At 52.4% G+C, this 13598-nt stretch overlaps 1 protein-coding gene across 1 annotated transcript; it reads right to left on the bottom strand.

Annotated features, from left to right (window-relative positions):
* Positions 1-11641: 11641 nt before the first annotated feature.
* Positions 11642-12823, bottom strand: GSX1 (GS homeobox 1). Its single transcript, XM_054183537.1, has 2 exons — positions 12436-12823; positions 11642-11997 (listed from the first exon to the last, which is right to left on the bottom strand). The coding sequence occupies exons 1-2, from the start codon at positions 12821-12823 to the stop codon at positions 11642-11644; spliced, it is 744 nt and encodes a 247-aa protein (XP_054039512.1).
* Between the last annotated feature and the right edge of the window lie 775 nt (positions 12824-13598).

The following is a 13598-nucleotide window of genomic DNA, read 5'->3' as shown; positions in this document are numbered from 1 at the left end:
ACACACTTCTGATTCTACAGTGTAAACAGAGTTTCTGGCTGGAGCTAGCATCTCCTGAGGGATGGCTCCACAGCTCCACTGAGCAGCCTGGAGTGTGCAGTGGAGGGGACATATGGCCCTTCAACTGTCTCTCCAGCTGATCTGGGCTCTGGTGCCTACCTCAGCCATGCTGAATACAGCATCGATCGTTCTACTGTATTTGCTGAACCTTCCAAAACTGCACTTGACAGATAAAGCAGTGTCCAAATTGTGCTTCAGGAAAGGCAGTGTTTCAGTAAGGAACAAAGACTTTCCCACTGATGAGTCTGTGAAGACCATAAAAGGCTTTGCTAGCTTTCAGGATCAAAGGTGCCAGGGAAGACATTTTGTAGTCAGTTAATCAGATGTAAGTTCCTGGTCCCTGATAGCACTTCAATTATCTCAGTAATGGGTTTAGATGATTGGGGTAAATCCCTTCTACCCTCTTCATAGGTAAGGGTTTGATTTGTTCCTATAGGGTGCTCATACTTCCTATGAACTACTTCCAAGGAAACCTTGCAGTGGTCAATGAGCAACAGGGAAGAAAAATTCCTTGGTCACACGCTCATTCCCATAGCTCTGGCCTGGAGTTGGGCAGGAAGGGCAGGACTGGGGTGGATGTGCTCATTTCGCAGCCATGGAGATTCTTCCTCTAGATCTCATTCTACTCTGTCTTGCACTGCTGAATAGGCTTACACCAGTTATGAAACTGGTTCACCATATTTGGATTATGTGCAGTCCCCACTTTTGCATCCAGCTGAAGATGGTTTCCCTCCAGGATCTGTCCCAGTGGCTCTTCAGTGCCACTGCCTCTGAGTTCCTTAACTGAGTTATTTAAGTGCAGCTGCGTAAATGCAGTTGTTCCAGCTAAGGAAGTTAGTTCAGTGAGCAATAAATCCCCAGGGGTCCCCCTGCCTCCCTCCTGATATTGAGAGTGCATCCAACTGTGTTCTTTCTAGACTGCCTTCATTGCAATGGTTTTCAGGGACTGATTCAGGTGGCCTGGCCGAGACACGTCCTGCAGCAGGAGATAACTCCTGCCATCCATGGCTTGCTATTCTGCTCTGACTCTGGAGGGAGAGTCTGGCCAAGTAGCTGTGATGCATCTTCAGTGCAGTTCCTGAAGCTGGTGGGAGGATTCCATCCTCTTACTGATGCCGTGAGTTAGGGAGCTGCACGTGAGTGGCTCAGACAGATCATTGCAGGTCCACTCAGGTAACAAGAGGTGGAACAGGGCTGCAGGATGTAGCATTTCGAGCCAACACAATCACAGAAAAGGGCCCAGAGCACAGCAAGCATGGTTACATGGGTGCCAGTATACAGGACACAGTCATATGTGGCATTTTCATAGGGGTTTCATAGAAAACCTCAAGAGTTACTTGAGCTGCAAATGGAGCCTGGGGGAAATATCATGTACATCAGACCTGTTCCTGCAGTTATCCCTAGACCTCTGCATTTGTCCACTGCCAGAGTCAGGATGGACATTTGGTTTGACCCAGTACAGTTGCTTTTCTGCTTCTGCTGTTTGGAGGCAATGTGGGTTTGAAGAGCCAACAGAGAGAGGCAGCAAGCTGAGTCCTGGGTCAGTCCCTGTGGTCTGCACCAGACTGGCTCAGCAGCTCTGGGATACCCCTTAAAGCCCAGATCTGCAGTGACAAATAGTGCAAAAAGGACAAATTCCTTTGGCAAGTTAATGCTCTGAGGTCAGATTGCACTTGCCATTGGGCACACGGCTCTTCAAAAAAAGGTATTTTTTGAGTGTTCGGTGTAAGGAGACTTTTTTAGTCTCGAGCCTATGTCACCACAGCCATCCAGGAAGCCCTAGTAAGTTTATTTTGTAGAGCAGGACAGTGTTTCCACGTTGCTGGTTTGGCTGGTGAAAGCATCTTCTGTTTGCAGAGGGAGAAGATGAGGTTTGGAGCCAAGCCTGTGGCGGCTCAGCTTGGATGAACAATTCCCAGGAGTGCATTTACTTTGGTAATTGAGCCTGGAATAGTTCAGCCCTGAGCTACAAGGTTAGGAAAACAACTCTGCAATCTTTAAGTCATCAGTGTGATTCTCCTGTGGCTTTAGAGAGCTTCCCTGCTACCCAGGGAAGGATGGCTGAGTCAAAACCAGGGAAATGGTCATGGCTCTTCTTGGCAAGAAATCATGTATCAAGTGGGCAATACAAGCTGCTGAGCAGCAGTCTGAGGTCTTGACCCTTCAGACCCACATAGAGATGCTGCTCACAGAAGAGTCCTACTGCCTTCTCCTGCTTCCACACTTCCATGCTTCTGTGAGGTAGGAGCAGTTCACCGGTTTAAAAACACAAGATTCTTCACCCCCAAATATCATGTCTGCAGACTGTAACTACACTGGTGGGGCAGCAAAGCTGCCCAGGGTACAGGGCAAATCCCTGTGGCATTGACAGCATCTCCCAACTCAGATCTGCATGTGTTTAAATATCCTCGGTGACCTGAAGTTGTGTGTCAGAGTAGCTCATTGTCTCATTTTAAATTGTGTCCCGATGCACGAAGCCATTCCTATACCTCTGGCTCTCCAGAGGACCAACAGGGTGATGAGCTTTGGACCAGTGAGTTGCTTTAGCAATCCAAATAAAAACGAAGGTTGGGACCTCATTCGTATGAAGCGGATCCAGCTCTAGTTACCATGACACCATGACAATCAACTTGTTTACTGCTTCAAGGTACAGTCTAAACATTCTTGGCATGTCATTTGCATAGCAATATCCAGAATGCTTTGTGTCACTCTACTGTATTCGGGCTCTGCAAACCCATTGAAAGGTTTCTTTACATGTATGCTTAACTAAAGAGAAAGAAAGGAAGAGAAAGAAGAAGAGTGTTTCACTTTTTGTAGCATATTTCATCCAAAGTGTAACCTAAACTGTGTGTAAAATTAAACATAAGAGCTGGATATATGTCCCCCATATATTCTGGGGAAATGGGTAGGGGGGTAGTTATCAAACAGAGGGTGGAAAACAACCTAAGAAAATCTAGGGCTTGCTCTGGCAGAGTATTTAAGCATGTGCTTAAGTTTAAACAGGTGATTGACTGAAATTTGGGAAAGAAAAGTAGAAATACATGGAGAAGTGAGAAAGGATAGATGAGTAGAAGAAGAGCTAACAGTCACGACAGGGATTCAGCTCGGCTGAGCGAGCTGGCAGCGATGCAGAAGGACCAGGACGGGTGTGTAGGGTGAAGGCGGTGGTGGCTGGGAGGACCTGGTGAGTCGGTGCACGGAGAGCTGTGCTGGGATGCCGTGTACAGGGAAGCCAGCCTGGCGGTGAGTGATGCACCCGGCTAGCAAGTTGTACAAATTCATGTGGGTGCCCTGCACTGAGTGAAGCTCTGCTTGCTCACCGCTGCTGGCAACCTGAGTGTTGTCTTCAACAGTTGTGCAAGCAGGGCTGAGAGTGAAACAGAGCCCCAGAAGGTCTCTGGAAGGATGGGGCCTGGGGAGAAGACAGAAAGTGGTAGAATTGTGAATGATGGGAGAAAATGGCCAAGGGATGCAAAGACGGAGATGGGGTCAGCGAGGGAGATGGGGATATCACCAGTCAGTGTAGGGACAGGGAGGCTGGAAGCCCTGGAGCTGATGCTAAGCAGATGTGCAGGAGCAAAGCAGGCTTTTGAGGTGCTGGAGCAGCTGGGATCTGGGTCAAGAGAGATTAAATCAGCTCTGAATGGGGCCAGGGTAGGACTCAGATGAGCCACAAACAGTGTCAGGACCATTTCACTGCAGTCACAGGCACCTAGGTAGAAAGCATGAGGTCCAGTAGGTTTGACAGTGGCAACTCTCCAGCTGCCTTGTCTTCCCCTCGCGCTCATAACACAGCTAGGCTCAGGGGCTGCTCATGCTTAAGAGAGCATCTTGATGCCCAGGAATTAAGGACAGGAGTTTCCCACGTCATCCCCCTAGTACAGTGTAGTGTCCTCCCAGCTCGGGTACCTAAGAAAACTCAGATTTGCCACGGTAGCATGGAAAATAAACATCTTTTGTGGACTCTGTGAACCTCTGAGACTCTGGTCGACTTGGTGCTCTTTTTCTCTGCTCATTTTCTCTGGAGGAAAGAATTTACAGTAAGGCATGTTAACATTTCTGTGTCTGCTATAATAAATGATTCTGCAATCCCTTATACTGCTCATAGCTGAGACCATGAGAGTAGACTCAGGAGAAAATCCACATCAGATATGGACAGCTTGCTCAGCAGGACAGCCTTTACAGATCAGGCATTTCTGTGGCTACCTCCAGGCTCTAACAATACCTCCAGATCACATACGTCCAGCAGGCAGGCAGCAATTCATGCCAAGCACGAGCTGGAAAGCTGCGTCTCCAATAAAATAGGTATATCTGAGGTAGGGTTATTTTTCTTTCTCAGCTTTAAGTAGTGAGAAGATGCTCAGGTACAGAATTTCAGTGTGTCTCCTGCCTCAGGATTCAGTGCAGCGGTCAGAGCGTTCTTGGCACCAACACCTAAAATAACAAAGAGCACAAATCCCTCTGAAGCAGATGTGGACAAAACACTGATCCATTACTTCAGGGTGGGGGAGGGATTGCTGCCATGTATCCCGCCCATCAAAGTAGAGAAACCTGCAAATCCTAGAAGAACGAGAGCTAAGATAAGATTCAAACACGTCCAGTATGCTGTGCTGCAATAGCTCATTATAAGCTAAACAAACAAACAAAATAAAAAAAGGAGAGTTATTAATAGAGTTTTAAAATATAAAAAAGATGTGCCTCGGAACTTAAGTTAACTTAAGTTCCAAGCCCAGTTTATAACATGGTTATTTTATCTGATAAACTACGCAAACAAAAATCAGTGGTAAACACCAAGGGTGAAATATAGATCTAGTGAGATACCTAGCCTCTTCAGATGCTGCCCATGGTTATTTACTTGGCTATTCGCACTCCTTACTACAAACTCAACTCCTCGCTTGCATATGTAACATCCATAACAAGCCTTGGTGGCTTTTCCAGCATTGAGAAACAAATACCTGCAGGCACCAGCACAGAATCCGATCTGAATATTGCTCTGCAGCGAAGCAGCGTGATCAGATGGTGTGCTCTGTCCCCCTTCACGCAAGGCAGGCTTTTGTGAGCATGGAGTGGAGATGACCCAAGTCTGCAAAACGACAGAGTGAATTTCTCCAGCGCAACCTTGGAAAAGGTTTGGGACACCCTTCCCAGATCAGACATATGCCCATCAGCTTCTGCAGCCTCATCGTCCCAGTTGTCACTGCTACTAGAAACCATTCCAGACGAGGACCCTTCTGACACTTTGGTATGTAGAATAGAATAGAATAGACTTTACCTCCCCCTGTGCAGTTATCAAGAAGTGGACACCAGTAAAGAGACAGTTCTGGTCTGAAGGAGTCTTGTCTAGTGTGAAGACCAGAGAGCAGACTGAATGAGATGGCTCCCAGGCACGTATTTGTGGCACTCTTCAGGTAACGAATTCAGTCCCTGTACCTCTGCTGCACCGCCTGGCCCGTGGAGATGTTTTCTCCTCAGACTTGCTGATTCCAGCAGATTTCTGATGGGTTTGTATTATTCTAAGTGCAAAATGAATATGCCTTTAAAGAAAACCCAAACAACACACAATCATACACTTTACCATATGTCTGCTTGATTCTTCTGCGCTGCCTTGCGCACTACAAGCCACCCAAACACCCACAGGCACAGCTTGCAGGTCTTTGTGGATCATCTGGTATTCTCTGGTATTTACCAGAGCATTGATGGGAAAGGGGTTTCTTAAGAAAAACAAGCATGATCCAAGACGCTGCACAGTTTTGTAGCCTACCCAGGCCAGGATCGGTCAAGTAGAGGCAGTTAGCTCACCCCCCCCCCCACCCCAGGATATTTAAATCTTTTTAAATCCAGCTACATCCAGATGTATTTGCACCGGCAGTCACAGCTGCCATGTATCTTCTCCAGCAACCTGGCTGCACCTATCATCTCTCCTTGTACTTCAGGTGTAAATTCTCCTGTCAAGAACCATTTCATGTGTCTGGATGTGTGCCTGCTGCTGTTTCAGATGTGCTGTGTCATCCTCACCGGACTGGCAGAAAGGACCTACCTGCAGCAGACACAGGTCTTTCTGGAGCAGCAGCTGGAGGCCAGTCCAGACCAGATACTCCCACCCAAGATCTACAATATCAGTACACATCTATGTTTAAGCATGGGAGCCACCACCCATCTGGCTGCAAAGTGCCTAAGATAATGTATTCATAGTCTGTGACTGATGCCAGTACTTCTTAATAATTGGAAAGCTGAGGCTGAGGAAGAGAACGGACACATCTGACAGGAGCCACTGTCCCCAAGGCACGTTTTGGGTCCATCCTGAAATTCTTTTGACGCGTGTTTCCAATTTGGTCTATATAGACCAATAATAAATATATGATGGAAATCTACTCTTTTCAATGCGTCCTTTGCTGGGAACAGGCCTAACAGAAATTCTCAAGAGGGAAAAGGGAAATTTGAGAAAAATTGCAGCAGAATGAGAAAGGGGATATAGCAAACTTAAGAATGAAGATTTTTTTCCCCTGTTTATGATCATTGCTACTACTTCTTTTAGTTTTTTGGGGGGTTGTTTTTAATTTTTTAAAAAAATCTATACATACTAGTGTATATATGGGTTATATAGTGTATAGGGTGTATAGGGTAGTTCCAGCGTAGCTATCTGCCCAGCGGCGGGCAGTCACTCCTGTCTGGCTACAGCCACATTAAGCAACAGGCCCAGCCATTTGCTGTCATCATCAGTGTCAGTATCCTAGGAGATCTCCTGATCTTGCATAATTACATCCCGGTAAATGAGTACTTTGTGTTCATAGCAAAACCACTTTCAAAATTAATGTAATTGAGAGATAGCTACAGTTGATGTACCTGTCCTCAAATCATTCGGAATATCATACAAAAACATTTTATTTGGAGTCTTTAGTTAACACCTACCTATATTTTAAAGTAATCACATTCACAGACAAAATCATATCGTCATTACAGAATCAAATTTCATTGCCTCTCTCAGGAACTTAGGGATTAAAAATGAAGCCTTGTTATCCCAGTAAATTCATAGGTAGGATTCATTCCAAGTAAACAAGAGTGAAAGAAACACCCGGCTACCCCTGCTGTGACACTATTTTGAAGCAAAACCAGTCCATTTACTCTAAACATTATTCCAGATCCATGGGGCCAGCTCAGAGACCAACACAGTGCAAATACATTAGTTGCAGATAAACTGAATTATGAAATTCCCATGTTAATAATATTAGTTTTGTGGCTAAGAGCAGCAACACTTAAAATACCGATACATGCTTTCAGCTGTAAATCCATTTGATGCAGCCTTTGTGTGGAATGAAATAAGGTCTACAGATAAAAATCAAAATCACATAAATATAAAAGCCAGATAAGGCAAATTAATATTATGAACGCTGTAAGTACATGGGTATGTAGTGTTGAAAAGATTCTTCATTCCAAACCTTTGTTTTTTCCAGGTATTTATCATTTCTCATATTCATATTTTGTCCCTGGATTGGTGAAGGGAGGGTGGCTGCGTATGTGATGGGCTGGGGTGTGGGAAAATACACGTGATGGGATGGGGTGTGGGAGCCCCGAACACCAGCATCGTCTTCTGTCCTTCTTCCCTTGCCAGCATAGCCACCTCTGCTCTGGGACACGGTCTTCAAAGCCTCAATAGCATTCAAAGAGTCTCCTCTCTGCATGCCATGGCAGAAATAATGCAACTTCTAGATAGAAATACGGTCAAAAAAGTATATACCGGAAAATATTCAAACTCTCTTTGTGGATTTGCAAATGTGGTTCCCATCACAATCAGGAGAGACTGGGCATTTTAGATGCTAAAATGCTTAAGTAACTTTCAGAAACCTGCCGTCAAAATGGCTAGAGACAGAAAGTTGAAAATTGGCGTGTTATGACATTCGCTTTAGCAGAGGTGCCCACGCTCTTCCCACAGCAAAATGACTTTAATTTGCCCAACGCCAGGGTCCTTGAAAATGACACTCTGAGCATTTGCCGTAATGATTTCTCACTAAATTAGAAAAATGCCCAACTAAGGAGGGATTATCTCTGCATGTGGATGTGGCATAATGACTGTCAAGTGCACTGAGAGCCCCACTGGGCTTTGCAAGGTACACAGGGTCTGCAGCGGAGGCCAGCCTGTGTCGGAGAATATTAATACTGTCTTGTTGGGGGCATCCATTGTGATACTCTACTGCTGCTCAGACAAAATTATACCATACGGGGGAATTCTCTTTGCTACTTTACATATATGAGGTACCTTTTAGGGCCAAGGATTAGCCCTAAATTTTCAGACTGACAAACTCAGTCCATAAGGCACACAGGCACATGTGTGCACACACTCCCCATAAAGCGTGTGCCCACGGGGACAGCATCACTGCAAGATTCCGCCTCGCAGCCCACAGCCGCTGTGCCTGCAGTGAGGATGCGCTGGTGAAACTTGCACCCACACGCCCAGAAAGTCTCCTAGCTGCTCCCCAGAGGGACCCCAGCAGCTCCAGTCCCACAGGACAAAGTGTGTTTGTCCCCCAGGTGCCTGCATGCTGCTGCCCAGGTTTCATGGTGGGTGAGGAGCGGGCTGGGTGGGCAGTGCTACTGCCTCACCATCCCTATCACAAGTGGGAAAAACTGTCCCCAGTTGCCCCTGCTTAGCCCCAAAAAAAGAGTATGGGGAGACACATTTTTTTTTTTTGTATCAGTGCTTATGCCATGAAGGGCTAGAGAGATGGTGGGAATGTGCTGGCAGACAAGGATGTCGAGGGTTTCAACACAACTGCCACAATAGCGCTTCAATAGTGGCACTCAAATGCCCAGCGTTAGTGTTCCTCACATCCCACTGCCAGCCAACTGGCTCAATCCCATGCCACTGAACAGGCACAAGGAGCACACACACGCCTCTACGGATGCTTGTTGACTTCAGTGCCAGGGCCCTGTTTAGGAGAATGCCAGACCCCTCGGAAAACCCACATTAAGCTGTTTCTGTCTCTCTATTTTGCAATGACTTTTCAAAACAAATCTGGTAAATGTGGGCAGGAAGGGAGGCGAGCGCTGGAGAGGCTGCAGGGCCCTGCTGAGCCAATTAGTCCACTGAGGGGTCTTTCTGCTGAGCCAATTAGTCCACTGAGGGGTCTTTCCTGTTGGAATTGGGCCACTGGGTAAGGAAAGACACATAGGGAACATTATGGGGCCAAGCACCAAGTGAGAGAGCCTGACTCCTGTAGCAAGATCAGGTTTTGATTCCTCATCTGCCAAGTCTATCACCAACAGCCATGGGAAAAGGAGCCAGAAAGAAGCTGCCCACAGTGTCCTAACCACTAGCTTGCCCGGCCATCTCATCTCAGCCAGGTGACGTGGGGAGCCAACAGAGAAGGAAGCAAGGAGGGAGAAGCCAGAGGTCTAAGGGTCCCAGGAGGCAGTGGGTGAAGGCAGGAACCCAAGGAGAGGAGTATCCCAAACATTTTGTCCCCATGTCCCAAACTTGATGATGTGGCACTTGCCTAATATCACCAAGCCCTTGCCATCTTCCAGCCAGGGGGAACACAAATCAGGACAGTCACAGCAGGGCATGGGTATTGCCTACACTGCCACATCTCCGTGGTCCCCCACACCTCACTCCATCCTGGGGTGTCCTGAGGGGTCCACAGTGCCCTGTGGTCTGCAGGGCCATGCTCTTTGCTCACCTGTGGGACGGAGCTGCAGGAGCCTGTAGGTCACCTGGCCCCACAGCTATGCAAATAGCTGCAGGGACCTGAGGAGGGCAGAGGGTGACATGTTTGTTTTATGGACAGGACTTGGGGCTGTGCCAGCAGTGGCAATTTTATCAGCTCTGCCTTCACCCTCAGTGCCCGAGGATCCCGAACTCACAGCTCCCCACACCGAGCTTGGCTCTGCGTGGACCTTCTCCACGCAGATTTTCTGGGATGGTCGACATCTCCGTTCCTGGTTTTCCCAGTGGCCTCGGTTATTTCGGACCTGCTCCGGGATGAAAAGCAGGTCCCATCCCGGTGCGGGCGCAAGCACATTCCCCAAGCTGCCGGGCATGAAACCCACCGGGACAGCCGGTGCAGTGTCCGGCCCCGCGGGGAGACCCGGGGCACCGGCTGCGGGTGCAGGGACCGCGGCGCCCGGCCACAGGAGAACGCGTCCCTGTGAGTCCGTGGGGAGCGGGGGTCCCCGCACAAAGGAATTTTCCCTGCGCAAACGGAGCGGTGACGGCATCGCGGGACTCCGGGGGTCCCGCACCCTTGGCGGGGGCAGATGGCCGTCCAGCACCACCACGTTTGTCACCCCCGGGGCTGCGGGACCTGCCGGCTGACTTTTCCGCCGGGGTTCTCCGCCGAGAAACCGCGCGTAAAAACGGGCGTTTCGCTTCCCCGACGGCAAAGAGCTGTCGGGAGGCTGCGAGGCCGGAGCGGGGCTGCCGGAGCCCGGTGGTCGTGCAGACGGGAGCCCCAGCAGGACCGATACCGGCACCGGCAGGTTAACGGGAGGCCGGGTCCATCCTTCCCCGGTACCGGCGGCGGGCACCTGGAGAGAGGAGCCGATCCCACCCGCCAGCCGGGTATTTGTATTCGCCTATAGCCGTACGTATAGGTGTGTGCAAATAATGTCTGTCGCTCTCTCCCGCAAACTTGCGAGCGGGAAGGGAGGCGTGATAGGAAGGGAAAGGTGTTCAGCCGAGCCGGACCCCAGCCCGACCTTTGGCTTCACGGCGAGGACCGAGAGAGCGGAGAGAGCCCCGGGACACGGGGCAGGGGTCCCCCGCACCCCGTACCTTCAGCGTGGCCAGGAGAAAGGAAGAGTCCCTGTCATCCGCGCTCGCCGGGGCGGGAGAGTCCCGGTGCCGGGCTGCGACGGAGAGGGATGGAGAGCGACGGTGCTCCCGCCGCACGCCATCGGACACCGAGCGGCTGCTTTCTACGTGAAGGAAAGGAAATAAACCACCAACGAGCTTTTATTGTTACCATCATCATTGTTATCATCGCCATCGTCGTTTCCTTGCACATAAATAAATAAATAAATATCTCCCGGGGGGGGGAGGGAGGGAACGGAACGGTACAACCACAGCTGCGCGCCCGGCAGCGACGAAGTCAAAACAAAACCGCGAACAATTTTGGAAAGAAAAGGGAAAAAGAAAAAAAGAAAAAGATAATAACACAAACCGCCCCCGACCCTCCCCGTCCGCCCTCTTTCGGGCACCGCCGAGTTAGCGGAGGGAGCCCCGGGACAGCATCCCTGCAGGTGGCCCGCACCGCCCGCCGCCGCGCAGCATCCGCGCCTGTCTCGGTGCGGGGGGAGCTCTACGAGAAGCCTCCCCGGCCCGGGTCTGCGCCTGCGGGGAGACAAGTGAGACAGCACTACCGGGGGACGCCTGGGGTCCTAAGGAGCAGTTTATTTACAACAGGGCGCGCAGACACCCGCCCCCACGGGCCGGGGGTCTAGAAAGGCGAGGAAGTCCTTCGTAAATTACACAGATTATACAAAACGGTATAAAATCCTTCGGCTGCATGTCAGCACTGGAGCAGGCAGGACTCCCCCCCCTGCTCTCGCCACAGTTCCTGGGGAGCCGGGGTAGGCGTGCGGGGGGCTAGGGGGTGACTGCGAGGCCTCTGTCGTCCTTCCCCGAGGAGGACGGAGACATGCGCAAGTCCTCGTCGTCATCTGAGCACTTGGTGGTGGAAAGGGAAGAGCATTTGCAGCTGTGGCCGCCCCCCCCGCCCCGGTGCGAACTGCTTTTGCCTTCTTTCTTGTGCTTGACCCGTCGGTTCTGGAACCAGATCTTCACCTGCTTCTCGGAGAGGTTCAGGTAGGTGGCGATCTCGATTCGCCGCAGCCGGGAGAGGTACATGTTGGAGGCGAACTCCCTCTCCAGCTCCAGGAGCTGCGTGCTGGTGAAGGCGGTGCGCATCCGCTTGCTGCTGGGCAGCTGGCTGGACGTGCTGTCTGCGGAGCGGAGCACACCGTCAGGACCTGCCAGACTCGCCGCCGCACCCCCCCGCAGCGCAGGTCCTTTCTGAGCTCCCCCCGCCGCCCCGCCGCCCGCTCTGCGGGGCCGCAAACCCTCCCTCCCCCGGGGGGACGGTGAGCCAGCAAGCGGCGGCCGGGCTGTAGCCTGAGCTCACGGGGTGCCGTGGCCGCCTCCCCCCGGTCCCCACCGTCTGGGTCGGAGTCTCGGCGGGCAGCAGGGCGGCTGCGCATCCCCCGGGGGGCGCCGGCAGAGAGAGATGCCGGGACTCCCCGTCCAGCCTGCAGGCGCGGGGCAGGGGCTCCCCCGCCCCATGTATCTTCGACAGGGTCCTGTCCCTCCCGGGGACCCCCATCACCTCCCCGTTAGCATGCGGGCGTGCACCCACCCCCGCTCCCCACGCGTGCCCCCCTTACCCACGGAGATGCAGTGGAACTGCCGGGGGTCGGGCAGCGGGTAGGCACCCTGGTAGAGCGCCGGTGCGTGCCCGACGCTGACGGCGGAGACGGAGTGCTGCTGGCGGGCCAGGGGCGAGTGGCAGTACTGGGAGCCGAAGGGGGGGAAGGAGGCCTTGATAAGGGGGATGGCAGGCGGCGGCGGGTGCAGCTGGGAGGCGGTGACACAGAGCGGGCAGACGCAGAGCAGCCCGGCCTTGCGAGCGTGGCAGGCGCCGGCCGGCAGCCCGGGCAAGGGGTGCGAAGGGTGGACGGCGTAAGGGAAGAGCGGCGGCGGCGGGCTGGCCTCCCCCTTCTTCTCGCCCGCCTCCCGCAGCACCAGCGAGTCCACCAGGAAGGAGCGCGGCATGGCCCCGCGCAGCGCCCCGCGCAGCGCCCGCGCAGCGCCGCTGGCCAGCCCGAGTGGTGCTGAACGGCGCCCGCCCGCCCGCCTTAAATAGCGCCCGCGCCATGTGATGGCGGCGCCAGGGCGCTCAATAGCCTTTCTGTGCCTCTTCTCTTGGCATTCACGCCGCACGCTCCCTCATTATTTCCCTTGTTAACTAAATGAACTGCATAATGTACTCTATTCTTGTCGACCCCACCCACGCCGTAGCAGGCGGCCTCTCCCCTCCTCTCCCTTTGGCGGGGTTATTTTCTCATTCTCTCGCGATTTAATATTCTTTTCTTTCTCTTTATCGCTCTCCTTCGCTTTCAGCCCAGCTTTCGGCCCGCTCCCCCTTGTTTATTTTGCCGGCTGCAGCCGTGCTCTCCACCGGCGCCAGCTTCCCCTGCCAGCCCCCCGGCGCCTTTCCCACCTGTGGCACCAGGTCGCCCCCCCCCACCCCAGCCCCGCCGGTCCCCCTCTCTCCCCTCGCCGCCGGGCTGCTTCGTCCCCGTTACCGCGCCCGCCGCCGTTCCCAGACCCGCGTCTTTGTTCCCAGCCCGGTGCCGAGACCTGCCGCTCATCGCTGTCGCCGCCGTCGGGCGAGAACACCGGCCACCGAGATGTGCCAGCCGGCGGCTCCGCCGGCAAGCACAACTCCCCGGCCCCTGCCTGGGCGTGGGTGCCTGGGCACGGATAACGGCCACGGAGCTCCACAAGCAGCGCGGGCGTGCGGGTGTAGGAACCCCGACACAGAGAT

Source organism: Rissa tridactyla, chromosome 1 (genome assembly GCF_028500815.1).
Source record: "Rissa tridactyla isolate bRisTri1 chromosome 1, bRisTri1.patW.cur.20221130, whole genome shotgun sequence".
In the NCBI taxonomy this organism is placed as follows: Eukaryota; Metazoa; Chordata; class Aves; order Charadriiformes; family Laridae; genus Rissa; species Rissa tridactyla.
The sequence above is the reverse complement of the archived record's forward strand: the minus strand, read 5'-3'. Positions and strand labels throughout refer to the sequence as shown.

Excerpts from the sequence above, each read along its gene's own strand:
- GSX1 (XM_054183537.1), bottom strand. The coding sequence starts at position 12,823 with ATGCCGCGCTCCTTCCTGGTGGACTCGCTGGTGCTGCGGGAGGCGGGC. Across the intron at positions 11,998-12,435 it reads GTTCCACTGCATCTCCGTGG|ACAGCACGTCCAGCCAGCTG; the intron begins GTAAGGGGGGCA and ends TCCGCTCCGCAG.